This window comes from Onychostruthus taczanowskii, unplaced genomic scaffold (assembly GCF_017590055.1).
Source record: "Onychostruthus taczanowskii isolate IOZ18803 unplaced genomic scaffold, ASM1759005v1 scaffold25, whole genome shotgun sequence".
Classification (NCBI taxonomy): Eukaryota; Metazoa; Chordata; class Aves; order Passeriformes; family Passeridae; genus Onychostruthus; species Onychostruthus taczanowskii.
Window position 1 is genome coordinate 7,203,496 of NW_024499796.1, and position 27,786 is coordinate 7,231,281.

Sequence of the window (27,786 nt, forward strand, 5' to 3'; positions counted from 1 at the left end):
CTGGGAAAATGTTTGGACACTGAGCTCCCCTTCCATGTGTTTAGTTCCAAGAAGGTCTGGCAGGGAATTTAACACAGAGTAGTGCAAAACAATACATTTTATTTGTTCACAGTTAAACACAAGCAACTGCCTTGACATTTTAGAACATTCTAATAAGGACAGCAAAACCTCCTTTTGGTTTAAGTTCTCTTTAGCTTACGATTGTACCATTTCCTCGTATTTCATATTTATGGCATTTAATGTGGATTGTTTAACATGCTTACAAAGAGCGAGGCAGGGAACAGATTAACTTGACAAAGACAGCAATTTTAGATTTAACTAAAAGCAGTCAGTTAAAAAAATCTGTTTCCACTTCACTGATGGGACCCCTTCAAACAAACTGCAAGTTAACTACATACAGCAGATCCATGATTTTTAGACTTAGGAAAGAAAACTGCAAAATTTGTTCCTCCATAATCTTTGTGGTCCATAAACAAACCTAAAGTGGTTTCCATTACTATCCTGGTGCTAAAATCCTGTTTAAAAGAAGAAAAAAAGCCACCTTACCAAAGAGCTTGCCTTGCTGCCAGGGCATTTTTGTGACTGACACAAAACCTGCCTCTCCTGGGAACGCCAGACCCAGGCTGGGCAGAGCAGGATGGGCAGGAGCTCCTCCAACATTCCCAGCTGAGCTGGCCCATCAGGCCCTTTGTGTGCAAACCGTTCACTCCCCAGGCTGGGATCCAGTGGGAGAGGGGCAGGAAAGCTCCAAATCTTAAACACGCGCTACCACGTTTGCTACCACTACGTCTGAGAAAGCCTAAAGACAAAACCAGGCTGCCACTTACAACCAACTCTCTACTCTCTACTCCATGCAGTCAGCTTTGACACAACCACTGAAGTTCACCTCTACTCTCAGAGTTCAGACTGACCAACTGAAAGGACAAGGAGAATAATTTAAGACAGGCAGAAATGTATTCAGACCTTGGAGTTACGGAGGAGGCGGGAATGGGAGCACGAGTCCTGGCAGCAGTGAGCTGAGCAGCTCTCACAGCCTCGTTGCCTCCCGGGCTAAGAAGGGATTTGGACTACAAATGCAAGTGTGCTTGGACTTGATTTCTGTGTGAGGTGGTTCTTAAACAGCAGCTGCCACCCACAGAATGTTTAGGAGAAGAGGCCACGAGTGATGCAGGGGAACTGTGAAGCCTGAACCATCTGAGTACAGCTGGACCCAGCCAGGGGGACATTTAAAACAAGCACTGCCTTCCTAACAGCAGGCCCTGTTCTGTCATGAAGGAGATTGAGTCTGACCACTGACAAGCCCTGATCCCACAATCCTCCTTCACAGAAGGCTCATAATTGACTTAAAACATAATTAACACCAAAAAGCTTCACGCCAGGATTCTGATTTCAGTGTGAGCAGGATTCCTCCTCAGCCTTGTCATCTAAGGAAGTAGGATGAGGGTGAAGGGGAGAGACCTAGAGCCAAATTGACACTGCTGAACTCAAAAATGTGCTGCAATCTGAGTAGGAGGGCACTCAAAGGAAACCATACTCTCCAAGGCAAGCCTGAAAAGGTATTGCCAGGAAGAATGAAGCCAATTTCTTAGACTCAAAACATGGTGGTCTTGTTCAAACAAGGAACAAATGAAGAAGGGTGAGGCAGCACATTTCCCTGATTAGAGAAGCAAATCCCCCTCTGCAGATCTTCATAATCTACCTCCATGTTCTGCATCCTCTCCCTGCTTGAGTAAAGCTTCCTCTTCCCTCTTCTCCCACCCCAACTGCTTTCCCATACAAACCAGTGTGAGGTCAATCAGGCAAACACTTCAAACACCATGAAGATCTGAAGCTGGTGTTTTAACAAGTCTTCAGCATTTATGGTCTCTTCTGCATTACAAGCTCCAGTTCCTTTTTGTCTGTTCAAATGTAACTTCCCAGGAAATGTTAAGGACAATATAAACAATGATCGTGAATTAGGGTGAATGAATCATTTTGCAGAGGTACAATGTTCTTTAAACATTTGGGTATTCAATCAGACTCCAACTTAATGAAGGCTGGGCTCTGAGGGATGTGGGAGAGTGGACAGGCAAAAATAGAGAATGCACTGGAAAATCTTAGTGCTGCTTCTTTCCAGGATGAAAGGAACCAAAGTCACCTGGACAGGCAGCACAACCAACTGCTCTAAATGGGAAGCTTGCAAAGAAATACAAAGCATTCAGAGTAAACTCACAAATGTTAATTTGGCCTCATATTGCACTCAAGTTCATAAACGCAGCCACTCAACTGGGGACAGGGAGAAAGGGAAAAAAATACTTGCAAATGCTAACAGTTGTCCCTTCAAATTAGTACACGCTGCTAAGGATTGAATTTGAGAAAGAAGCAAGAGTTAGGCTGGGCATTTTCAATTCCAGACCCAAAAATCCACTTTGCATTCATTCAGCAGCCTCCTTCCGTTCCTGGCCATCGATCCTGCTCCGCTGCATGAGCCACTGCTCAGACCAAAGAAACATAAAAGCTTTTAGTTAAACTTGCACTCACGCCTCCTGTTCTATGCCAAGAATATGAAAATAACACTGATTGACTATCTTCCTCTTTAACTGTGGTCATGATGAGTTTCATTGTAGTCCATGATATGAAGCTGTCCAACACTGCTTTCCTGGAGCTTAGGCGAGAGGTTCTCGGGGCTTGGAGGGGCCTTTGACTCCATGCTTGGATCTTTACATAGTTCAGTCTTTAGGGCATCAGACAGCCTGTTGATGCTGACCCCCTCCTCATCACACTGGCTTTCACTCTTGTTGCGAAATAACTCTCGTGCCTTCATTCCAAGGAAGCTCTTGGAGCTGGGGAGTGAACCTACAGTCAGTGGGACAGTAGTGGAGGGCTCCAGCAACACAGACGTGTCCCAGCGACTGCTCAGCCTCTGGTTCTGGGGTTTTTCTGGGGTGGAGAGCTCGCTGCTGCTGCCCCCCTTACTGCTACTGCTGCCTCGGGTGCTGGGAGGTTTGGTCTCTCCATTTCTACCAAGTGTTTCTTCACTGTGTCCTGCTGTATCTTCATTACCACAATCCAGCCTGCTTGGGGAAGAGAGAGGACACAGCGTTAAGAAAATTAACAGTAATTAAACAGTGGAGAGGGAAATGCTGGTCGGGGCAGATTACTTTGATTACTGTCCCTTTCTGCCTCTGGGTATGTACTTCAACAGGTTTCCTTTCACACTTCAGGGGTAAAGCAGGAGAGACGGGGGGTAACCAGATGTGTCACACACTCAGCTTTGCACATCCACTGTTTTTAAGTCCAAAACTGACAATAATCCCCCATGGGTCCTGCAGATTTCACACCACCACCCTCACCTTTCTTCTGCTGCTTCAGCTGCTTCTGTTTTATCATCTTCAAGTTTTTTCAGTAGACTGCTCTTCTCCAGCCGCCCAAACAGATCCAAGATCTCCAGCTCAAATGCCTGGGTGATTTTTTTCTGAGCCTTGTACCTGCTTTCTACTGCCTGCAGCTGACCCCTGAGCAAAGAGAGAAACCAGAGTGTCCAAAATCTCCAGATTCTGCCTCAGCTGTGACAGGGCATCTGCCAAAGCACAGCTAAAATGTTACATAAGAAACCCCTACCTTGCTTGGATTTTAACATCTTCCAGGTATTTCTTTTGCTCCAGGAAGAGGTGGTCCTTCTTTGCAAGCTGAGATTCCAGTTCAGCTATCCTTTTCTGGGAAGCATCGAGCCTTTGGCTTTGCTGCTGAACACACAACTTTGCTTTCTCCAGTTCTTTCCGAAAAGCAGCGTGCAACATTTCAACCTCCTCGAAGCAAACAACACAATGGTAAAGTCTAATTTGATCCTCTGTTATTTTTATTGGTGTTTAGACATGTTTCTGATGTTATAAATAGGCACATTTTAAAGCAAGCCAGAATAAAAGCAGCATTTCTAAAAACAGATATAGAAAACCAGCCCTGCTGAGGATGTACACTATTAAAATAATTACACATCACTGGAATTTATTAGCACATTAATGTTCCTTATGAAAACCTCTTTTCATCAAAGCACTCTTGCCAGTTCTGCACTGGATTAGAGTAGACAAACTCTATTTTAAATCCATTTTCCAACACGACCTTCATTAAATACCAGTAGAAGACTCCTTTTCAGTGTATTATTCACCTTCTTTAATTACGTGCTCTCACGCAGGAACACAGTTATATTGTTGTGTAATTCACTTGCTTCTAATTAGAAAAAGGTTTCTTTGAAGTCAGGAAGTAAAACCATATGAACCACAGAAGTCTCAGTGAAGTTACTGTTAACTTTTAATAGGAAAATGACTGAGTGGGAAGGCTGAGATGCTCATTTTGAAGTAACACCTCAAAAAAACCCGTAAAATCCTTGTTAAGATCTTTCCACAAATTCTGGCACTACTACCCTGCATTATTTTACCAACAATCTGCTGTCAGTTACATTTGAGCACACTAAAGTCTTGGCTTTTGGATAAGAAATTGTTAAGAATTTACATCAGTTGGCTAAAACAGACCCCAGGTGTACCCCAACAACCCTTTCTTAACTTTCAGAAGGGGCATTGAAGATATTCCTCAAACCCACAGGGCACAAAACATCTGAAGAGAAGATCAAACATACAATCAAATCCCTGAAAATCAATTTCAGAACAAAGAGTCTGTTCAGTTACAAAGCCTTTCCTTCTGAACTCAGGGCTGGGAACTGCTGGATGATGACCTCAAGGGAAGTCTCCCCAAAAGTCCTCTGCACTGGTACCTTTGTAGTGTCTGTGTGCTTGTGCTGCAGCTGCTCCAGGTACAGCTCATTGACCTCCCCAAGAACCAGCAGCTGCCTGTTCAAGAACTCCATCTGCTGTTGCACTGATTCACTGTTGGAAAGCTGGGAAGGGAAATGGAACAGAATCCAACACTGGGATGAACAGTTCAGCAGAGTCATAGCAGACAGGCACTGTGTTCACAGGGTATTTTTATGAAGAAGGGAAACAAAGGCTAAAATCCAATGCTTCATAGGCAGTTAAGTGTTAAATAAATTGTTTTCATAAAGAACTTTCCATTTCCATTCAACTTATGATATAAACAATATCTCTCAGTTGCCAAGATTTAGCAGAGTTTTAATACAAATTCATAATGCTCAACCTGCAAATCCCTGCTGTGGAAAAAGCCAAAATAAGAAGTTTCAGAAGCTCTTTAGCTGAGTTTAGAATTTCTTCACCAAAATACATTTTTCTGTGTTGTTTTTGTGCAGTTAGTATCAAACTCTATGGAGCTCAGCACAGGCTTCTTTCAGATCAAGAAAGAAAAGGCACCTGGTGAAAACTATCAGATAAAAATAATCAGAAAGACACAAAGGGACCCTGGGAACACTGACTTTTCTTACCTTTTGAGAAACTTGGCTAAGCAGCAATTCAGTGTGACACACCTTGTTGTTTGCCTTCTTCAACTCTAACCTCAGATCTGCTATCATGTTCCTGCAGTCTTCCAGCTTGGTCTGTTCAAGTGACAAAAAAAATTACTCAGGGCTCTGAAACATCACTAGGACAGCAAAGGCACAGGAGGCTGCAAACCCCCAGCACTGGAAATCAAGTTATACTGACCCCTCCAAACCAGCTAAGAACCTGCCTTTTCCTATTTCCAAGCTGAAGACAGGACAAAACAGGACTATAAAAGGATGATATTAAGTTAGGCACTTTCAATTACGCACTGTCTTATTCTGAATCAAGACAATCTCTCTAATAAAAATGTGCAGTTTTCTCTCAGGTATTTCATGCCTTGTTATGAAGAAAGTTATTTTTAAAACCATTAAGCAGACAACAAATTTGTTGTTGCTTCATACCTGCAATTCCTGGCTCTGGTTGTAGAATTCCTCCCGGTCGTGCTGCAGCTGTCGGATCTGGCTGTGAAGCTGAGCCACAATATTATCATGTTCCTCCTGAAACTGGTGGTACCTTGCCTGTTCTTTCTGCAGACTGAGTTTCAAGGCCTGGATCTCCTTTTCCTGCAGTTTCAGCTGATCTTTCTGTTAAGAATCCCACATGATTCATCAGACAAGACACCTGCTTAGCAGCTAGGACATCTATGCTCAGCCAAGCAAAGCTGTCATTACCAGCATGCAGGAAAACACTTTTCCATGCAAACAACATTTTATACAGAGCATGTTCTTAAGGCTGTTGGGGCTTGGCTTGGTTTTGGCTGAAAAGGAGATGACATGGTGATAAGGGTGGACAGGCTGAAAACTCACAGCCACATTCAAAGCATGAATGAGCAATAACCTATTTTTCCACTGCCTCTCATGCTTTCAACAGGGACTTGAGCCTCACTGCTGAAGCAACAGTTCATCTTCCAAAATCTACTAGGAAGTTTATTTCTGGCTCTTGTAGTTAATTATCAGAAGGTGAAACTGTTGATGGAATTAGCTATAACATGAAAATGTATTATGAAACACACCTAAATCTGTACTGAGACATCCTTCAGTGTACTTATATCTTCAAATTCTAATATTATGAAACACCTAAATCTGACCTAAATCTGTACTGAGACATCCTTCAGTGTACTTATATCTTCAAATTCTATCACAGTGAACACCTCTGGAAAACAACATTGAGCTTGAGTTTCCAAAGCTATTAGTCCTCATTTGAGGAGCAAAAGGACAATACTTTATCAAATATGCATTAAGGTGTTTAGCCAGGCATTGAACAGCCACTCCACTAACAGGGAAGCTTTTACCATTACCCAAAGGCAAGTGCTGGCAGGGGTCATGCAGGAAGGATTCAGATGCCTGCAGTCAACTCCAAATGACTGACATTAATAACGACAGCACACAGAACTCATGCACGAGTCACTCCACAAACACCGACTTCAATAAAGCAACAAACGAGGCTTCTTTGTTAATTGAGTGGTACCAACAGACACCAGCCAGGCCAAGTAACACTTTTAGCAGCACCAGTGTGTCTCAGTCAGCCTCCCTGCTCACCATGGCAGCATTGTGCTCCTCCAGGGCCGTGGCTTTGATGACTTTGCGCAGGAGCCGGCGGTTGCGCAGCGCGTGCTGCTGCCTCTTGAAGCGCTCGTACAGCAGCTGGTTGTGCAGCAGAAGCAGCTGGTTCCTCAGGGTGTGAATCTCATCCGAGGGGGGAGAACCTGCAGTGGGACACAGAAGAGGTTACTGAGCTGCACTCTCTGCTTTATTTGATCTCCAACACAAAAATCATAAATATTTTTCCCAAAGCAATGGATATATGACTCAAATGGATTGCTCCTTTGATTAAGGAAAAAAAGCCAAGCCACCATCACCACAGAAGCCTCAGAGCACACAGACACATGAATAAGCAAGAAAAACCATCAGTTTTAGATTGAATGAGCAGTGAGAAGATGCAAGGATCTGTCAGATGACCAGCAGCACACTGAAGCTTAGCAAGGCTGAAATGGTCAAAAGCAGAAGTGTCGAGAATTTTGCACTTTTCAAAGATGAAAAAAGCAGCTCATCTCTCTGGAACACTATTTGCTAAGAAGATAAACCATGACTTAATGGAGGGCATCATTTTTCTGCAGCATTAGTTAAAAACCCACAAGCAAGAAGTATGCAGGTCATTGTTTAAGCAAATCTAATAATAGAGGAACAGATTGCCAAAACATGAGAAATTTCCTCACCTCCAAAGTGGGTCCAGTCAGCAGATTTGCTTGGCAGAGACAATCTGAAAAAAGAAAATGCAGCATTAACAGGCAAGTTTAAGTAAAAAAATGGAATGTTCACCTCAAAAGAGCTTATAGCCTGGTAAAAGTACAATTAAGGTCAGTTGGTATAAAAGATTAGGGAGGAAATGTGCAGCTGCTTTTTGGCACAACTTAAAATTAAGCCAGCACAAAAAAAGAGTAACAATAAAGTCTGCAAAGTAAGATTTTCAGTCACCTACTTGTTCAGCTCCTTAGTGTGTGCATCTGCTCCTTGCTGAATCAGCCTGTCCAGCACTTCCACGGGAGAAGTTGAGGACATACAGTCTTCATCCTGGGCTCCCTTGGCTTTCTTTAGCAGCTCCTCAGTCTTCTTGCCAACAAAGAGGTAGGCAGTCTTTGGTAATGCAACCTCAAAGAGGTGCTCATAGAGGGGAGGCTGCCCACTCCCAAACACCACTCTCCTTTGTGCTGGTACTTTACAAGGGCTGGGAGTGAGAATACTCGGCTCCCCAGAGGTTCCTTCCCTGTTCCCAGCAGGGCTTTCCCCAGGGCCTGCACAGGGCTTGTCTATGGGAGTAAACGTTTGTTTGGGTGTTTCCCGTGCACCCTCAGGCCCAGGCTTGTCCAGAGATGTTAAAGGCTCAGAGGTCTGACTGTGTCCCTGAACACTGGAGGCTGCTGAGTGGGTCTTCTTCTGAGAGCCTGACAGACTTTCGTTTGTGCGGTAAAACGGGGAGTCAAATCCTCCTCTAGGCACCATGTGTTCAGCATCGGTCGTGATCTCGGAGATCTCTTTAGATATTGCATCTGAGGAGAGGGGGAGCACCATGATGCATCTGCTATTTCAACAGGACAAACATTTCCTTAGCTAAGATGTAGGTAAGGAGGGCAGACATTACCTTCCTCTCTGTCCTTCTCAGCGCTATCTTCAAACGACAACCCACCTAAAAACTCTGGAAGATCACTTAAGGTTACTGAACTTTTACTACTGGGTATGTCTGAAAAAAAAAAAAAGAAAACAAAAAGTTAATTGTACAGGTGCTGTTTTTCCACAAGACACAAGTCTTACTGCTGTAAGGTTCTCAGAATAAAAGCTTGTCCCTCCTTCAGATGCTTCCTCAGAGGAGGAAGGTATCTGACTGTTCCACTCGACGTAGAAAACAGCTCAGAGATCAGTCACAGGTCAGACCTGATCCCAAATCGTAATTTTGTAAACTTAACATTTGCTATTGCACAACCTGTGGGAGGAAGGATGTGCTGTTTGCAATTTAACCCATTAAATAAATAAAATAAGGTGCCTCCTGTGCATTGTCACTGCTCTACTTCCACATTAGCATTAACCTCCCCTTTAGTTTCTGAGCTGGCTCCACAAGGACACAGCATCTGCCTGAAAAAAGGAAGTTTAACAATCTGATGTAATACAAACTTGCCAGTATATGGCTACTGATCAAAACTGAGACAGCAGCTGTGGGATGCATACTGCAGGATAGAAATCTCATGCTCAGCTCAGTCACAGATCAGGAACTTGGTGAAAAACTTGGCCTGCTCATAACTTGGAATTCAAAATATTCAGATTCCAGTGGTACTACACAACTACACCACAGAAAACCAGCTTTAGATTTCACCATCATTTCCACTTTGAAGATGGTTAAGATTCACAGCACAGAAATACAGTTCCAAAATCCCTTTCTACAGTTGTCAACAGAGGTAGATGACAGAGAATGGAAAATGGAATTTACATTTACCTCTTAAAAGTTGAGTTACTCAACCTATTGATTTCAGTATTTCATGGGGCTTTAAAATAGGTTCAAGTACAGCAATATAATTGTAGATAGAAAACAAAGTTTTTCCAGAGGCCTTGAAGAGGGAACATCATATCATATCTATCCTTATGTGCAGCCTTCCAGTTTGATCCAGACATGTGACAGATAACTTGCTGAAGCAAAATTTAATATACAACTTGCTGCTTCTAATAATAATCCTCAAAAAATCAGCTCTTATAAAAATAAATATCCCTTTTCAGCCTTCAGTTTATATTTGCATTTTTAAATATGCAGGAGAGCAAGGTAAAAAAATCTCAAGCCATTTCTGAACATGAGTGGTTAAACTGAAATCAGAAGTGTTACAAGAAGGTTTTAAGTTGAATCAAAGTTTAAGGCAGAATCCTGGAACTACAAAGAACTCAGGGGAAAAAAGAACCTGTGGAAAAGTGCTTGGGAATTGGAATAAATGTCAATAAAAACTGGAGTTGTTTACAATAGGTTGTGTAGTAATGGGGAGAGGAAAATGGAGTTTACCCAATGATTTATCGCTGTTTATGACATTTTGCTGTCGGTGCAGTAAAGGCCTCCCAGAATCTGGTTTGTCCTCCTGGAAAACAAAATAAACCCAGAACTCATTAATTGCCTTAGATTTCACTGGCAACTGTGCAGCTGGAAGTGGCAATAGTTGTCTACATTTAGAAGAGTTTTTGCAGTGAAATGCAAAATTTTTTAATAAACCACCTACTCTGATTTTTCTTTCTCAGTTAAGGTCACTGCATTAAGAAAAGTCAATGAAAAAAAACCAGATTAGTTCAGCAGAAGAATTTTGTAATACCTTTTTAGGAGGTGTGGCAGCAGCTGAAGGGAGTGAAACATGCACAAAGTCATCTGAAGTGCAGGGTGGAGGAGGAGATGTGGCTGGTGTTCCCAAAGGTGTTCCTTTCCCCCCTGCTGAAAAGGAGCACAAGTTCTCTCAGCAGGCTCCCCCTTCCTCCTTTCAGCTGAACATTGTATGTGAAGAATTGTACATTTAAACACCTCATAGCATTCACTTCTTAAATCTCTTTCAACTGTTCATCAACACAGAAGTTGTTTCAGATTTTGGCACTGAATTCACAAATTTCCTCTCAGTTTGCATCATCACTGCTCTAGGTGAGGTACTCAGTTTGTAGGAGTAATCACTCATGCCTATCAACTGGCACGATGTGGCATTCCCACTTAAAAGCTGCCAGTAAAATTTACAGCCAGAATTTCCAGTAAAACAAACCTTGAAGGCCTAATTCCAAAATGCAGCACGTACCAGATGTGCCAAAAGCTTTGCTGTAGGGTTGTGATGCAGACTGGGATGACTCTGACGGGACAATGCCGGGGGACGTCGGTGGCGTGGTCATACCACACACTGCAGAAGGGCTCCAGATGGTGACCTGTGCACAGAGTGAAACACAGCAGAGCTCAGGAAAGGAACATGTGAAGCACCTGCATCCAGGTCTTCACACAGGAAATCAGTTAAACTCAGGAAATTCAATTAAATGTGAAACGAACACCAACTTCTGACGAATTCACAGCACAGCTCAAAACCATGGATTTTTAAGACTGGCACAAGAAACTATGAAAGTGCAAAGAATGAAAACTTGCTGGGCTTCATCTTCTGCTTTACCTGCTGTGGCTCAGTTGACAGCCTCATGGACTGTGGGCTCAGAATCTGAGGTAGCTGCCCTGGCATTTGTGATAGTGTTAGCCGAGGAGTGGAATATGGGGTAGAAGTCCCTGAAAGTTAAATGAAAGAGAAAATCAAAATTCCAAAGCATTCAACCCATCAAATACAAATCCATGATTCTTCTGGCTAGGACTTAAAGGCTTTTAATCAAGGCATTTCAAATCCATTCAATATACACAATTGTAGGTAGAGACTTTTCTTCCAGCTCAAGAAAATATCTGTTGAATACATTATACTACAGCTTTCTTTTTTTTTTTTTGTTTGTTGTTGTTTTGAGGTAGGGAGGACAGGGGATGAAGAGACAATGTTGAGAACACGCTGTATGTCTGCATATAGAAAATATATCTATGTATTTATTTTTTTAATGATAGTTTATTTTCTGGTGCCTAGAATCAGACTTTAAGTGGGATAAATTAGTGAGATGGGGTTTTTTTTGCTCTATGGCCAGCTCTTCTCCAGCAATTGGGTATTGATTAGCCATCAGGCAGGTCTTACCATAGCTGCTCTGTGTGTCAATGTAAGAGCTGGCACTGGGGTCAGTTTGATGATGTTTTGAGCTTGTGCAGAGTTTCCGAGACACAGAGTAATAACCATCTTCATAGGAGGCTTCTGCAGGGTCCAGGGAGATTTTGGCACATTCTATCACAACATCATGAGTTTCTAGCCTTTTCCACCTGCAGACAGTTTTTGGATCCAAAAGAGTAAGTTAGTCAATTATTGTTAAAAACAAGAGTTCCTGGAGATAGGAGGAATTGGCTTGTAGGATGGCTCATTTGTTCCAGGCAGCTTTGCATGCTCCCAGCCAAACTGGAACAAGGCACCAGACAGAAATTGCAACCAGATGACTTGTGAGAGGGGGTCTCAAAGAGGAGACAAACAGCTTTGACACAGAGATCCATAAAGGTCTGCCATGGAGCACTCTGGAAAGGAGGAACAGCATACGAAGACTTGGTTGATCCTGAGCTTCAGCAGCTGTAGAAATCAGCTCAACTACACTCAGATGTTGGTAGTCAAAATTTAGACATGCCAGCAGTGAGGGAATCTGTATTATTTAAGCAAACACTGTCTGAAATGCCAGTTTCAGATCTGTGGTTTTCCTCCCAAGTTTGGGGAATGGTTTTTACTATTACTACCTCCTTCATCCTGAGAACTAGTTCTCACTCAATTAAACAGCCAGATTAGATCTGCCCAATATTTCAGGGGATGGAAGTTCACTGTAAAGAAGAGAAAGCCCAGAAGGCTGTCTATGAAAGGCTGGGTTGCTTTGGAAAGTAAAATACTCTCTGTCCAAGATACCAAAAGAGAAGGCTTCCACTGGAAGGTTTGTGCCAATTGTGCTCCTGAGTGGTGCCACCCTCCCCCCTGCAAAATTGTGACATTCAATGGGTTCCCAGTTAGGAGTGATTTCCTAGTGGCTCTGAAAAGCAGGGCAAGAGCACTACTGTGCAGCAACAAGAGTCAAATTCTCCTCTTCAGTGGCTGGGCCTGTGGAGACAAGAGAAAAGCAGCAAGTGGTGCTGCTGCAGGCAAATGAGCCTATTGCTAAAGAAAACTAATACAGCTGATAATGTTAACACATACCTGTTAAAAGAACTGATCTGTTAAATGAACCAATATCTAGGTACCAAAACAAGACACACTGAAGCCATTTTAAGCACTTAAATCCCATCAAATACTTCAAGAAACCCAAGGAATATGACCCAAACCTTCAGCCATTGAAGCATCTCTGGCAGTTTCACTTTACTCATAGGAAAACTGTTTTAAATCTTTATGAGGATGTTTGATCATTAAGTCATAAAAATAAGATAAAGTAAAGCGGAAGACAGATGCCATCCCAGACACAAAATGAATTTAGAACCCAAATGTTGTTAATGACCTTTCACAATAGTTTTTGCTTATTCATCCAGATGAAAGCTGGGATGAGGAAAGTCTACATGTTTACCTGGTGCACCTACAAATCTGGGTGGCAAAACACCCCCACACAAACTAATGCTGACAGAATAGGTTTTGCTGCAACCTTCTGAAATAACCCCACAGAAAGCTGCTCAATTTGAGCCTTTCCTAATAGCAGAGAGAACATATAATACCTTCGTGGGTCCAGTTCATGGTCCTTGGATCCAGTCACTAACTCTGGATGAATACGCACATGCTCCATCATTGGCTGCGAGGAAGAAGAAGGGCTTTTATCAGTGCAGCACCTCTGGGTTGCACTAAACCACACAAAGCTGATGAGCAAACTAGTGATCCCAATAGTTCAGGAAGTTACATTTAACAGATAAGGTTAATACACATCACCACAGCTTCAAGAGTTGATCCCAACTGAGCTCTCAGTCAAATCGCTCATTTTTATACTGTTTTGTCAAACAGCCCTCAGCTGATTTGGCAAATTAATTGTATTAAATTAGAATACATAGCTATAAATTCCTTGCCTCAGATAATATACAGATGAGCAGCATTTTACCTTGACTACTTCTTCAAAGGTCTCCAGGTTTTCCTTCATACTGTAGTGAGAGCGCAGAAAGGAGACAAAATTGCAAGGATACATTCCATAAAGACGATGAAAGAGAGAATAAACGCTGGCATGAAGATGGACAAGATAAATCTCTGCCACATGACCTGGAAAAAGTAGTTAGAATCTTTTTCATTACATTGGAGAAAAGAACAAAAGTTCTAAGAATGCAAACAAATTACTTTTACATTTTAAATGTTAACTGGAACAAGTCTTCTGAGGTACAAATAGTCCCTAATGAAACTGTGAAGTCTTCTTAGAAAATAAGCAACACTTAGTCATCAGCTCAGAGCAAACCCAGAAATTAAGATAAGGACCACTAATTCCCACCAGTGTGCTGTCATTCTCAAAGCACAACTTGTTTTTATTCAAGTTAACACCTGAAACTCCTCTAGATAGTGAGCCAGAGTAAGACTGACTGGATAATTAAAAAAGGAAACTAAGGTTTGTTTCACTTTAAAAGGTAAAAACTAAAAGCTTCTAGCCACCAAAAGCAATCACAACAGGCAAATCTCAGTATTCACCTCTGCAGTTCCAAAAGCTCCAATCCTACTTGCAATGCAGAATGGCTCTCTAAAGCAGTTCTATGTGCTTAACACAGCATTTGTTCATTCAGCTATGAGCCACACTCACAGATACTGCTGGTGTTAGACATCAGACCCCTTACAACAAATTCAGCAAAGCCAGGGCTCTGAGAAAACCAGTTTTATTAACCTTCATCACTACTGATAGTTGCACATTAAATTAAACTCTTATATATGTTGCTTCTTTCCTCACCCCCCACCCCCATTTATATCTGGGAATATCAGATTCCTCAAAATCTGCCTGAAACATTAGCATTTTCCCTTCTCTCTCCATTAGGATCAATGTCTGCCTTTCACTGTCATCAGGGCAGTACTTTGGTTCAGTGAAATTTCATGCAGTAGCAGCACCACATGGAAGATTCTAAGAGACTTCTAAATTCTGAGCAAAGAACTCCCCCATGCTCTCAAAGAACAGAACAGCTTGTGGGCTTAACACATCATTTTCTGTGTTTAAATAATCTCAGACCACTAAGAGTCTCACAAAAGAATGTGCTCATCAACTGCACACGAGTCACAAGGATACTGCAGACCACAACTGCATGCAACAAAATTGAAATCTCACCTGGATTCTGCAAGCACCAGGCTGAGAGACGCCCAAAGATACCAAAGAAATCATGAAGGTACTGTTTGCCAGACTGAGGAATCATTGGCAACATGGTTATTAGCACTAGGACACCTGTGGTGAGTACTACTACATCTGTGTCAGTCTGCAAGAAGGGAAAAAACCTGCATTAGTTAAATGTGTTGAACTTAATTTTTTTCCAAGGATGAAGTGAACATTGAATCATCATCATGGAAAAAGTTCTCTATTGAAACAGTCCCTCTGAAACCTACCAGAATTTAATAATCCAAGATTACTGAGTTTTTCATAAACAACTTGAAGAAAAAATAGATTTGGGATTTTTGCTCCTACTCTGCTGCTTTTCTGTAGAAACACTTGGCTTAGTTAAAAAGGGAACATCACCACAGTTCCACAGCTGAGCAAAAACAATTACTGGTATGTGAAGCATCTCATGTGCCACCTTCCTTCCTTCCCACAGCTAAACACACACAGCAATCAGAGGTTCAGAAACTGCAGATCTCATCAGGGTGTTCAAGGGTTCTGGCCAGTTACCAACACAGGGGTCAAAAGCTTTTCTACTAAACCTGGCTGCTGGGAATTTCCCCCAGCAGTAATTCAAACAACGACCAGAACACCTTGGCTTGTTCCACAAGAAAGGGATGTGGCAGTACAAACCTTTGGCTGGATGAAACAGGGAGAGAATCAGATTTTAGGAAAGGACACAGAAAACGTTCAAACTCTTTCATTGCTTCCTCAGTTTAATGCACATTTTCTTTGGTAGCTCCTCTGCTTTGTCAGCACTGGGTATCCCCCAGGAGCCACTCAGGCTGAAGGGACTGTCAGTTTTTAGGGATTTATCCTCCTCTGTGTGTCTACAGCCTCTACTCTCCCTCAGTCCCACAAAATCTATCAGAGCACATTTCCTGTCCATCCCTACCCTCTGTCCACAACCCCAGAACTTCCACATCTCTGCCCTACTCCCAGCAGCTTTCTGACACACTTCTTCCTCCCTCAGTCACACTGCAAAGGGCAACAGATCTTGTCAGGCATGTCAGGAGTTCCAGTAACAGCAGCTGGAGCTGCTCCTTTGGCAGATACAAATTTGTGGTGGTTTTGTTTTGAAGAGTGCTGGCACTTGACTGCATCGTGCATTTAAATGTGATTTCATGACTAATGTGGATTCTTCACTATCATAATAAATTCCATTACTGGCAATGCATTCAAGGTCTCAAAGCACTTTTCATTCCTTATTCACTGGTACAGTGCTGCACAGTATTACACCTGATCAATCTGCAGATGAGGAAAAAACCCACAAAGCCTGAGGGAACAGCTACCTCCTTGTAATCCAGCATGCCAGTAGCTAAGAAGGGCAAGTCTGCTAATTCCAAGGTAATTTCACCTGGGAATAGTCCATTGCATGGCCCATCTACACTGCAAGTAGAGGGCACACAAATTCAAATTACACCAGTGGGAAGTTACTGTATTTCTCATCAGGTTCATATTCAAGATACCCATCAACTTCACCAAGGGCCTTCTCGTCTTTAACTTATTTTGGAGAAGTTTTAATAAACATTCCTAACTCACAGTGAGAGTGGCTTTTACAAACAAGATTGTCAGCAATAACAGCATCAGCACAGAGTATTCAGCTGATATTAACAGCACTGTGGCTTAGCTAAATGACATCAAAACAGGAATCAAATGCCTTGCACCTGTATTCAAGTTTACATCAGGTGTTTTTAGACAGCCCTGACAGCTCTTACCTTGAGACATTTAAGTAATGAAAGCAGGAGAGGTGCTTGAGAAAGTTTGTGTTTCCAAGATGGTTGTCGTCTTATCACATGTCCCAGCAGAGAGAGGGTGGGTAAACGAGTAGCAGCTTTGCCCATATAATCATTAATTTTGTCCAGTAGATGCTGACAAAGGATTTTGCAGAGAGGTAGAACAAGAAAGGTATTTATATTTAACTGCTCTATACTCTTTTTCACCAGTCTACATTCAGCAGTTTGTCAATATGGAAACCATAGGCATTTTACAAATATACATGATCCCAGAGGAAACAGAACCCTGCAATAACTCTGAGCCTACTGGTAGACAAATGCAAACTATACAGGCCAGAAGCAGTCACTGCACTTTGAAATGTTTATAAGTAAATAAAAAAAAAAAATCATCTGGGCAGCAGCCAATTTGTAGTGCCATTTCCAATCTATTTAAAATCCTTACTTGCTCTCAAAATACCCAATTTGTTTTAGGCTAACACATCCTGTAGCAGGAGCACTGTAAAGAGACAACATTAATCCTCCAAACCCTTTCCTTTACAGAGGTTCTTTGCTTAATTGTGTCAGTTTAAGCAACTCTTTAAGAAACAGAGACCTCTGAAGTTTTTTTTAAAGCTTAAACTACCCTTACTACAGAGATACTACATCTCTACAGCAAGGTAATCCTACACCAGAGTGGAACCCCTAGAGTTTTAATGGTTGCTATTTAAAGGCTGCTTCAATACCAGGCTAAAATTTGCCATAACGAGATTTATTTTTTTTTACCTTGTCATGAGGCTCTTGCAGAGTGGACAGAATATGCAGTGCCTGCTGAGAATTGGTTTCCAAGTAATAGTCCACCAGGTTGTTGACAAGCATAGGCCCACGGTCTGTCAGTTTGGGGACAGCAAGGAAAAAACCCAAAAACATTCTCAGTACACTAAAAATGAAGTACTTGCTACAAGGACATTGCAGAACTTTTAAGCAACTATTACACAATTTCTAACATAAAGCTTGGTGTTTAGGAGACCTTTGGGAAAATGAGACCTCTCAGCTACATTTTCTGGTTCCAAACCATTCAAGTGATTGCATTCAGCTCAGGGAAAGGAACCAGGCTTTTTAACAACCAACAATTCCTGTCTAATCATAAAACCCCACAGGTAGCTGAGCTGTAAGGGAGCTTTACCCAGTGAAGTGTTCAGGAGTGACTTGGTGTTCTTTCCCTTCAGCACATAAAGGAGAGCAAGTTCAGGGACAAGGACACTGGCAGTGCTCTCATGCTCTGAAAAGGCTCTGTCAGCACAAGTGATGCCTCAACAGCAGCAATCACTTTTCACAAAGTCTCAGTCTGTTGTTTTGTTTGGGAGTAGGATTTTTTAAATTTTTTTTTATTAACAAAATCCCTCTGGCGCCCATAATGTGGGTGACACCTAATTCCTTCTAGATACACTTGACAAAGAAAGTTTCATCAGCTCACACTTGAGGCTCTGCCTCAGGAAAAGCCAGTCATTTTGTAATAGTGTTTTAACAATTATGTAACAGACCTTCCAGGAGCCCATGCCATTAAGCAAAATGGACTGAAGAGAAGCCTCAATCCTTAAAGCAATTTCAAACCCAAATATCAAGTTTCTTTCAAGCTCCATTTGTACAGACAGTGTTTGATAGCAAAAAAAAATCCCACATTATTCTACCTTTATTGATGTGAAAGCAAAACCCTTCCCAAAACTACACAAAAGAACACATACCACAAATGAGATTATCTTTGAATGCAGCTGTTATATCTTCCAGGACACCCAGAATTGGAGAATCCAGCATTGAGAGGAGCTCACCAACATTTCCTTGCTGTGCCATGATGCACGTACTGACATGAATGTGGAGGTTAAAACTTCAGGAAGTTCTTCATTGGTGTCTTTCTACCAGACTAGGAGAGAAGAGACAGCAGATGAGTGAACTTTTCCCTTTCCAAATAAAATCTCTCCTCTCTCCTATTCCTTTTCCACACAAGAGCACATTTAACACTGAGAGGATTGTGAGGGTTTCCACACCTGCAATACAAGCTGTAAGAATTTCCAAAAAGCCAAGGAGGGTTTTCTTCATGTTTTTCACAAAGACATTAATCTGTTTTGCAGAAGACCTCAGTATCTACACTGTCTGAGTGTTCTCTTACCATTTTGTTTTAAAATTTGCTCCCCTGGTCAGTAAACTGAAGCTAAAGTTTTGAATAAAATGCAAAAAGCTACCTAGAAGCTCTCAATTCCTGAGTTCTTACAGCAACTCCTCTTCAAACCACCTTTCCAGTTCTTTGCATAAGACTAAAATCTGGAGAAAAAACACACCTCCAGATCCTTCTCCACTCCTGTGACCAGGTCAGGAATTCACTGCCCTGGGCTCTGCATTGTTGCACTCTGAGAGATTTGGGCTTTAAGACTTTGCAACGTGGCCAGGCTGCAGCTGTTGGGAAACTCAAGCAGGGCTGCTGCAGCTGCTGCTCCTGGGCAGCCAGAGCAGCACAACACACTTTGACTTCACTGGGGTAACTTGTGATCACAAACTCTGCAGTGCAGAAACTGAATAAAGTGTTAAATGAACAGGGTGCAGGTAACATCTGGTCAGCTGCACAGTGCTAGGAGCAAATCTAAGCCATGTCAGGCTTCTAAAGTGGCTTCTTCCCATGTACCAGCACCAGAGGGGTTCAGGTGTCACACTGACCTACCTACCAACAAATGAATGGTTTTTATTTCATCCAGAAGAATCCTACACCAAACCTTTCCCAGATAAAGAACAAATCTGGCTTTAGATCACACCTCATATTATCAGCAAGGGTTTCTTCTTCCCTCCCACTCCAAGCTAGAATATATTTTTCACTTCCCCCATGGAAGGCAAGACTGACACATACCAAGTTTACACACAAAATGATTTTTCTACTGCAGTTGTGTTTACAGCACCTGTTCTGTGGATGAGCTGAGCTTCTGTCTGCAATGCTGCCAGCCACACACCTTTCATGATCACTAATAAAGAAAAACCAGAAAGAGGTTAAGAAAAGGCACAATTCATTTCTTCCTTATCACACCAGGTATATGTTCAGAACATCACTAAGTTTTTTACACAGAACAGAAGAGTTGTGCACCCCCTGCAAGAGAAGCCAGCCCTCAGTCTGAAAAGCACCAAATGGTGCTGCAGTTGCCCTTTCCAGAGCTGTCCACAGGTTAAGCTGTGTAATTACCTCAAACTAGATGGTTTTCACAAGACCATGGTTTTGTACTGTGACCCTTCAAAAGCTGCTGAAGTTTTATTTATGGCAGGTAGAATCTTACACAGAAAGGATTCTTCTCTATTCTGAACATGCAGTAATTAATTTAAGCCTTTAAATTCTATTCAAAACATTTTTAGAGCATTAGCCAAGGACCACAGACTGCTGCTCTGTTTTAAATGATAATGCTGTAATTACCTATATACATATTACTTTCTTGAATTTTTTTAGGCATTAGCCAAGGACCACAGACCGCTCTGTTTTAAATGATAATGCTGTAATTACCTATATACATATTACTTTCTTGAATCTTTCTGTTTAACAAAGCCATTGGACAGCAGGAGTTAACGTGTCCACCAGTAAACTTTGTCATTTGCAACATATCACCCTGCAGTTGCAGAACTGCCCAAGGTCACTTTTCTTAGTGCCACCAGACATCAGCTTACTTAACCTGGCACTGATTGCAAATTCAAAGGTGATAATATGGCACCACACTCCCAACTGGCATTTCAGCAGCAACAAACTGGCTGGAGCATTGCAGTAATCACCACTGCAGAACATAAAACCCCTCACCCTCACTTTTCCATGATCATAAGTGAATAGTCCAAATGAAACTCCAGGTCATATCCAAGCAGCCAGCAGAGCCTGATCACTGAAGTATTTCGATTTAAATGCTATTTCCTTCCTAGTCTAATGCTGGCAAAATGCTAAACCTGCAGACTTAAAACTGGCTGGTAGTGTGAGCAAGACTTGGATAATAACAGAATAGAGACTTGGGGTGAGGGAAGTTGCTTTTTACTGAAAGCAGAATGGTTCTATGATTTTCACAAAATCAGAACTGGTATTTGTTGTGGTTTAGGATTTTGGTTTGGGGTTTTTTTGTTGGTTTTTTCCCCCTATTTTGTGCAGACTCCAAAGCTTCCACTCCTTCCTCAAAGCGTTTAGAAGACAAACAATGCTCAGAGAGCGACACCATCCTTTCAAAAGGTTTAAAGCCACACATCCATGCAACCTAAGAAATCAGCCTTCCACTCTGTTAGTCATTTTGAGGAATCAACTGCTTTTTCCATTGCTAGTACTCATTTTAATATTGAATTGACTCAATGATTGCATTGGCAACACTGTATGGGGAAGCAGCTCCCTCCAAGGAATGTGTTCCTTCATTTCTGAGAACACATCTTCCAAACAGGCCTTGCTGTGCCTCACTTTCTATCAGGACACAGTCTCAGCTACGGCCAAGCAACAGATTCACCAGCTTCCTCAGCAACACGAATTAGTTCTTTAAAGCGTTGTTAACAAAAGAGATGCATGGCCACACCCCCAGAGCAACTGCAAGCAAAACCTGTTTTAAGAAGTAAAGCAGCAGAAACACAAAGCTCTGCTTTTTTACCCCATAAAAACCTTGTCAACTCTCCTCTCTTTGATTCCCATCCCGCACCAGTGAAAAGAGTGATTTTTTTCTTATTGGCCCTGAGCAATACTATTATTTTGGACCAGATCTTTGTCACACCAGTAAAAACCTCAACAGCAGTTTCACTGATCCTGATATTGCCAAAGGAAAACCTGCAGCCTGGTGAAATCATAAACCACACTTCGGATGGGTTCTGGAAGTCAGGCTCAACAATACCTCTGCAGACAGATGGGGAAAATCCTGGTTAAATGTTGAGCAGGTAAGAGGATTTCAAACGTTGTGCCATTGTGCTGGCACTCACAAACCCTGCCATCAGATAAGGGTGAGGTGATAAGGTGAGCTCAGCACTGATAACCCACACAGGCAGGTAACGGATCATTTCCCAAGCTCCCTGACTAAAACAGATGGCTGGAGTGACCTTGTGCCAATAAATCCAATAATCCATTATTTCAACTTTTCAATTGTGCATTGGAGCTCTTTGAAGTAGAGCAGTCTCCACTCCTAAAGTATTCGAAATATTAACAAAAGTATTTCAAAGCACATCTGAAAATGGGGCAATGTTACACACAGGTACCTCATGAGGTGGAAGTTTATCTGAAGTTACACCAAACCAGTCAATGTTGTCACTCCAGATGGCCACAACTTTAAAAAATCAAATCACAGCTTTCTCAAGGTAAAGTCATTTGTCATTTTAAACTCTAAGCAAGACCGAGATGCTCCAAATCTGTGCCCAACACAAATGAACAAGGCAGGAAATTCCAGTAATAGCCTTAAATCATGTCACACCTTTTTCAGGCAAAGGCAGCTGAGTAAGTAGTTTAGAGGCAACAGGCTTTCAGCCAGAAAAGGCCGTGCCCTGGGAGTTCAGCTCCGTGGTGTCAGTGTGATTGATCACAGTCCCACCAGGAATTTGTGATGTGATTTTCAAATCTTGTAGATAAGCACAGCCCAGGTTAAGGGGCTCCCATCACCTTGTGAAACAGCCACTGACTGTCAGGGTATTTTGTATCTGGAATTGATACTTGTGCTGTGAACAGGACACCCCTGACACCTTTACAGTATCACACCAGCAGCACAGCTTTCTGCTCAAACACACAGTTACAAGATGAGCCTCTCTAATGCTCCCATCCCCAGATACTGCAATCATTCCCTCATCAGAAGAACTTCCACATCCCTGCAGCCATTCTTGCAACTAATAGGATTAGAAAAGTAAGTTTTCCATGTGATTTGAGTCACTGACTCTTAACTAACTTTTAAAACTAGTTTTATACAAAAGATCCAATGTACTTGGTTAGTAAAGCGTGGAAAAAAAGTCTGTTTAAATACCTTTTAAAATGCAGCATTTTAATCTCACTGGAAAATATCACACCCACAGCATTTCTTATATTCAAGAGCCTTCTTTAAGATATACTTAGTAAAAAGTATTAAAGTACCAATACAGCTTTGGAGCCATCTTACAGAAGGAAAAGGAGAAGCCAACAAGCCAGGAACCAAGTCTAAATTTTTTTTTCAGTAGCTAATTTAACAACACAAAACAGTTTAAGCTACAAACTCAAGACAAAGGGAAAGACTGTAGAAATATTAACTGGAAAAGGCTAAACGGAGAAAGAGACAGCAGAGTATTCCCAAAGATTATGACTTCTCTAAGTATGTCTGTCAAGAGATGTTCTTCTGTTCAGTGTATTTTTATCCCAAGGCAAACGAAAAAGCAGCTGGTAGTGCCAGTTATGCTGCTCGCAGGGGTGGGGAGGAGGGGGACACACCACAAGCACACCCTCAGCCTTTGCTGTGACAACACCCAAATTCAGACACCAGGAGCACCTACCCTGGGGGAGGGGGATCAGCAGCAGCGTTTTATCTCTCCTCATTAAGGAGCAGTTAAATTTAGGGTGTGTCAGTAAATGGTTATTGCCCCCTCTGCCCCAAGAGGAAAGGGGATTTCAACACCACAGGAGCAGAAGCTCCAGATTTACACTTTTCCATCTGATTTCCATTGCAGGTAGGCTCAGGTCACATCCCCAGGTACTGCTTTGGCAAAAGCCACGAACGAGGACAGGAGGATTTTACAGCAATTGTGCTCAAAGAAAAATTCAGATTGACAACACAGCAGCCCTTTTCACTCACATCTCTGAAATGTTGGTCATGAAAGGATTAAGCCTAACCCCCTCCCTTTCACCACACAAAAAACTGAAGCCCATTTTATGCTTCCTAACCATGCCCAATCTTACATTTCCCTCACAGTTAAAATGAACATTGCCATTATACAAGTGACATAAGCAATGAATGAAAAGTTCCAGCAGGGAGAAAAACCACTGGTGGCAGAGGAAAGCAAGCAGCTGATAATTCCCTTTTTCACCACCCAGAAATAATAACTCTAAACACTCTAAACCTCATTTCAAACTGATCACTACAACTGGCAACACAATCAATTTAATTTATTTATTCATCTTTAAAGAATGAAAGTGTCTGGCTTCTTCTAATAGTAAATATTTTCCTGGTTATATTAACATCTGATACAAGATCCCATAACTAAATTAGATCATTATTTATAGTTATAACTTGGTATTGTACACATTCTCTTGTACTTTGTTACAGGTGTTTAACTGATATGGGAACAGGAGTATCACAAAAAAACCCCAGCAAGCCCAAACAAAGAGAGAAAACCATATTCAGCAATATTTAAGATTCTTTGGGCTCTATGCTAATACACTGTTGCTAATTGCTACTCATCACATTTCTGTCAGAGGGAAAATTGTTTAAAAACAATCCATGTCACAAAAAGCCCAAACATGGAAGGGCTGCCACTTCACCCTCTTGCAGAAGCCAGGCTAACCAGCCAGCCACGAAAGGGGCCCCCAAGATTACTGCAATTCCTCACACACAACTGCACGTATTAATAGCAAATAAATAAATAAGAACAAGCCCTGGCTTTCTAGAACAATTTAATTAACACTACACACAGAAAGTCAGTCCAACTATGGAATCTTTTTAACTACAAAGAGGTGATCAGAGAGCTCTAAACTTGGCACTAACACAAGGACTGAGACTCCTAAATCTCTGCAGCATTTTTTTTTTGCCCCCAAGAGGAACCTTTTAAAATATTCACAGAGTTAGGCAGCAATTCAGTAAACCTTGAAACCACTGCAACCTATCTAATGTACTCATCAAGGCATTTTAACTGCTCCAAGAATTAAACCCAGCATTACACAGAACAACAGCAAATGATGTGTAACTGTAAAGTAAAAACAAAACATGAATAATGCCCAGGAAAGTGACAGCAATTCAGCACTGCAAGAACTTTACTCTGGATCTTAATGTGCTACTCAAAGAAATGCTTATGCTAAGAAAGGAAACATCATTACTTGTCCTCATTATGTTTATTAAACTACATGAACATATAATACCAGACACTAAGCTGTAACATTCTTAAAATACACACCTGTCTGCAACTTGCCACAAAATCTGGTGCCCTCCCCTGCTTCCACCACTGCCAAGTGCTTTGATTATTTTATTTGCTTATTATTGAAGAATCCCAGAATGGTTTGGGTTGGAAAGGACCTTAAAGCTCATCCATCCTGCCATGGGCAGAGACACCTTCCATTGTCCCAGGCTGCTCCAAGCCCCATCCAGCCTGGCCTTGGGCACTGCCAGGGATCCAGGGGCACCCTGTGCCAGGGCCTGCCCACCCTCACAGGGAAGGATTTCTTCCTAATAAATGAAAAAGTATCTTTTCCAAAGATGTATTTGTGTGTGTTTGCACCATGCTTGTGTTCCAGGCCACTCAGTTTGCACAGAGGCTGAATCACACCCCCAGCTCCTGTCAGGGCTGACAAGAAGGTGCCTGGCAGTTGGAAGAATTTCAGGAATCAGGACAAGTCAACATCCCAGCAGTCCAGCTGCAAATAGAGCCAGCATTCATTTTAAACTACAAATAGTTACTGAAGACAAATATTTGTCCAAACACCAAAACATCTGCAGTTGGCCAGTGTATCTCACATGGGAATCCATTAATAATGCCACTTTTTTAGTCACCATAAAGGTAACAAGGAGTTAAAGTGTCAGGATTAAACACAGAGATAAAATCATTTTAATTAAAGCTTATCTCATGGCACATTAGATATTCTGACTGTATTTCATGGTGTAAGCCCCTGCAGCTCCCCACAAATGCAGCCCTGGGTGAACTGGGCTGCTAAAAAACCAGAACAAATGAACAAACCAAAGCAAAAAGGGTTTTCACTGAGTAAAGGATTTTAAGCCCCTGATTTTATTTTAAACTTCAGTGTGGCCTAGCTGTTTCTGATAAGCAGAGTACCTGATTGCTGCTCAGCAAAGACAGCAGCAGGCAGATGGAGTCCCAAGGTTTGCACTGATTATTAGAACTTCTAAAATTTTCAAAGATTTACTTTCTAGTTGCTCATACACGTAAACTGAAGAGGAATTTTTTTCACCTAATGGGATCACTTCAGCAGTGCTTCGATTCTGACAGATTTCCAACAACTATCCCCAGAAGTTAATGTCAGGAAACTGCAGGATCAGACCACATGAAGAATGAAAACCTGTATTAGCACCCACTGGAAGGTTCTCTGGAAACAGCAGCTCTGGAAAGAGTTCTGCACATAAAACCTGATCCTGGTTTCTGGGTCATTTCCAGGGGGTTTGAATCATACATTCCTTTAAGGCACGTTCTTCCTTTCACTCACTGCCTTGTAAGAGATTCATTAAAAAAAACCCAACCCCGAAGAGCAAGGAGAGAAGCTCTGCCTAAACTGATAAAACAATGACAGAGGCTGCATCCATAGCAAACAAAGGGTGAAAACTTCAGAACTGCAGCCTTCCAAGTTCTTTGTGATAACAGGAAGCAAAATGTTTTATTGTAGAAGTAAACAACATCCTGACTTCACATTACCTACCCAGGAGCAAGGAAATGAGAAAAGCCTTCCTCACCGAGGGGACAGACTTTAACAACTGCTTTATTTAAAACCCAACCCCGGACAAGGGAACCTACTCAGCCAGTAACCAAGGCAGGGGAAACCTGGAAATCGCTACTCAGCCTTTGCAATGGGGGTGCTGAGCCTTTTTCGATAAAAAGCACAGAATTAAAAGGAGCTTTAGCTGGTGGGGGGACCCGGTGGGGGGGAGGGGCAGCACCCCGGAGCAAGTTTGTCTGGAAGGAAGGAAAGGGGACAGAGGAGGCAGGAAAGGGGACGCAGGGGGAACATCACCCCCCCGCCTTCCCCATCCCCCCGACCCCTTCCCTTTCTCCTGCCGCCTCCTCCCCCAACCCTTTCTCCCTGCTTCGCCGCTCATCTCTCTGCTCTGCCTCCTCCTCTCCGTCCCCGCGGCCGTCCCCGGTGTCGCCGCGGCGGTGGCGGCGGGGGGCGGCCCGGCGCACTCACCTCGCCCTCTCCTCCCCTCAGCTGTTTACCACTCCGGGCTCCTCCGGCCCACAGGGCGCCGCCATCTTGGCCCTGCCTCCCCCTCCCATCACAGCGCTTCGCCCCTCGGATCCCTCCGCCGCACAACCTAGTCCCGCCTCACCTCCTCGCTCTCCGCTGGCTGCCCGGCTTCTCTCCCGGTCCCTCCCCGCTCCGCTCGCCGCTCCCGGCTCACGGGACGTTCCCGCCGCGGGGGATGAGCGGGGGGCGAGCCCAAGGCCGCCGCGCCCCGGCGGAGTCCCGCGGCGGAGGGATCTCGGCGGGGTCAGCGCTGCGGCGGGCGGAGGTCGCGTGATGCGGGGGGCGGGGCCGCGCGCGGGCGGTAAACAAGGCCCGGCCCTGAGGGGACGCGGCGGGCGGGGGTCGGGCTCGGCCGGGAAAGGGGGTTCGGGTCTTTTCGGTCTCTCGGTTTTCATCTGGAGATTTCCGCAAAGTGCGGGGATGTGCTGAAAGGAAATAAAAAAAGCGTCTCGGAAGTGCCGTTCAGTGCGGAGCGGTGCTGGCGGGACACGGCTCTGGTGGCTCCCGGACAGCACCCCCGGGCACGCGCCCCAAGTCTCATTGATTTTAATTGATGAGCGTGCAAAGCTCGTTTCCTTCTCCCGTTTTTGGATCCCTGAGGAATTAGTCAAGCCGTGCACAAGGATTCTGTCTCTGTTTTTGTTTTCTGCTTCCCCCCCCTAGATTGCAGGAACCGTAGGACACCAACACCCCATCCCTGCAGATAAAGGGCAATCTTTGCCTGTGTGAAATGCGGGGTAGGAGAGAAGAAAGGAAATCACCACGGGGAAGGATCTGCAGCCTTCGGCTTGGTGTGCCACGTGCAACAGGTTTAAAACTCAGCATTTCAGTCCCCAGGCTGGTGGGATCTCTTTTTCCTCCTCCAAGGAGGAGCAGCTCTGCCAGGGACACACCGAGATGCTTGCTCTGACTCTGGAGTCTCCAGGAATTGTCCCCAGAGCCCAGCAGGAACCGCAGGCATTAAATTTACAAGGTGGAAATGAGGTGCAAGGGAGAAAAAATAAGCAGATTAGAGCCCCATCCGAGAGGGATGGGTTGATTTTTAACTTCTGCAGCAGTTTTTGTGTTTCCCAGCTCTGATCCCTGCAGGACTGAGATAGTTCCTGCCCGCTGCACCT

The 27,786-nt window shown here is 43.1% G+C and overlaps 1 protein-coding gene across 9 annotated transcripts; it reads right to left on the reverse strand.

Annotated features, from left to right (window-relative positions):
- Nucleotides 1–79: 79 nt before the first annotated feature.
- Nucleotides 80–27,786, reverse strand: TSC1 (TSC complex subunit 1). 9 transcript variants are annotated; one of them, XM_041406385.1, is made up of 23 exons: nucleotides 26,751–27,785; nucleotides 19,497–19,559; nucleotides 18,297–18,472; nucleotides 17,338–17,441; nucleotides 16,558–16,710; nucleotides 14,798–14,942; nucleotides 13,604–13,758; nucleotides 13,230–13,303; nucleotides 11,638–11,816; nucleotides 11,083–11,192; nucleotides 10,726–10,849; nucleotides 10,261–10,376; nucleotides 9,960–10,032; nucleotides 8,562–8,660; nucleotides 7,902–8,469; nucleotides 7,639–7,682; nucleotides 6,962–7,128; nucleotides 5,825–6,007; nucleotides 5,369–5,479; nucleotides 4,748–4,870; nucleotides 3,601–3,788; nucleotides 3,333–3,494; nucleotides 80–3,056 (listed from the first exon to the last, which is right to left on the reverse strand). In XM_041406385.1, exons 3-23 carry the CDS (start codon nucleotides 18,400–18,402, stop codon nucleotides 2,576–2,578), a joined length of 3,465 nt encoding a protein of 1,154 aa, XP_041262319.1. In that variant the 5' UTR covers nucleotides 18,403–18,472; nucleotides 19,497–19,559; nucleotides 26,751–27,785; the 3' UTR covers nucleotides 80–2,575. The 9 variants fall into 9 exon arrangements, with proteins under 9 accessions (XP_041262319.1, XP_041262323.1, XP_041262324.1 ...); XM_041406389.1 differs by lacking the exon at nucleotides 26,751–27,785 and adding an exon at nucleotides 26,609–26,712 and having other exon boundaries at nucleotides 3,601–3,785; XM_041406390.1 differs by lacking the exon at nucleotides 26,751–27,785 and adding an exon at nucleotides 26,609–26,711 and having other exon boundaries at nucleotides 10,261–10,373.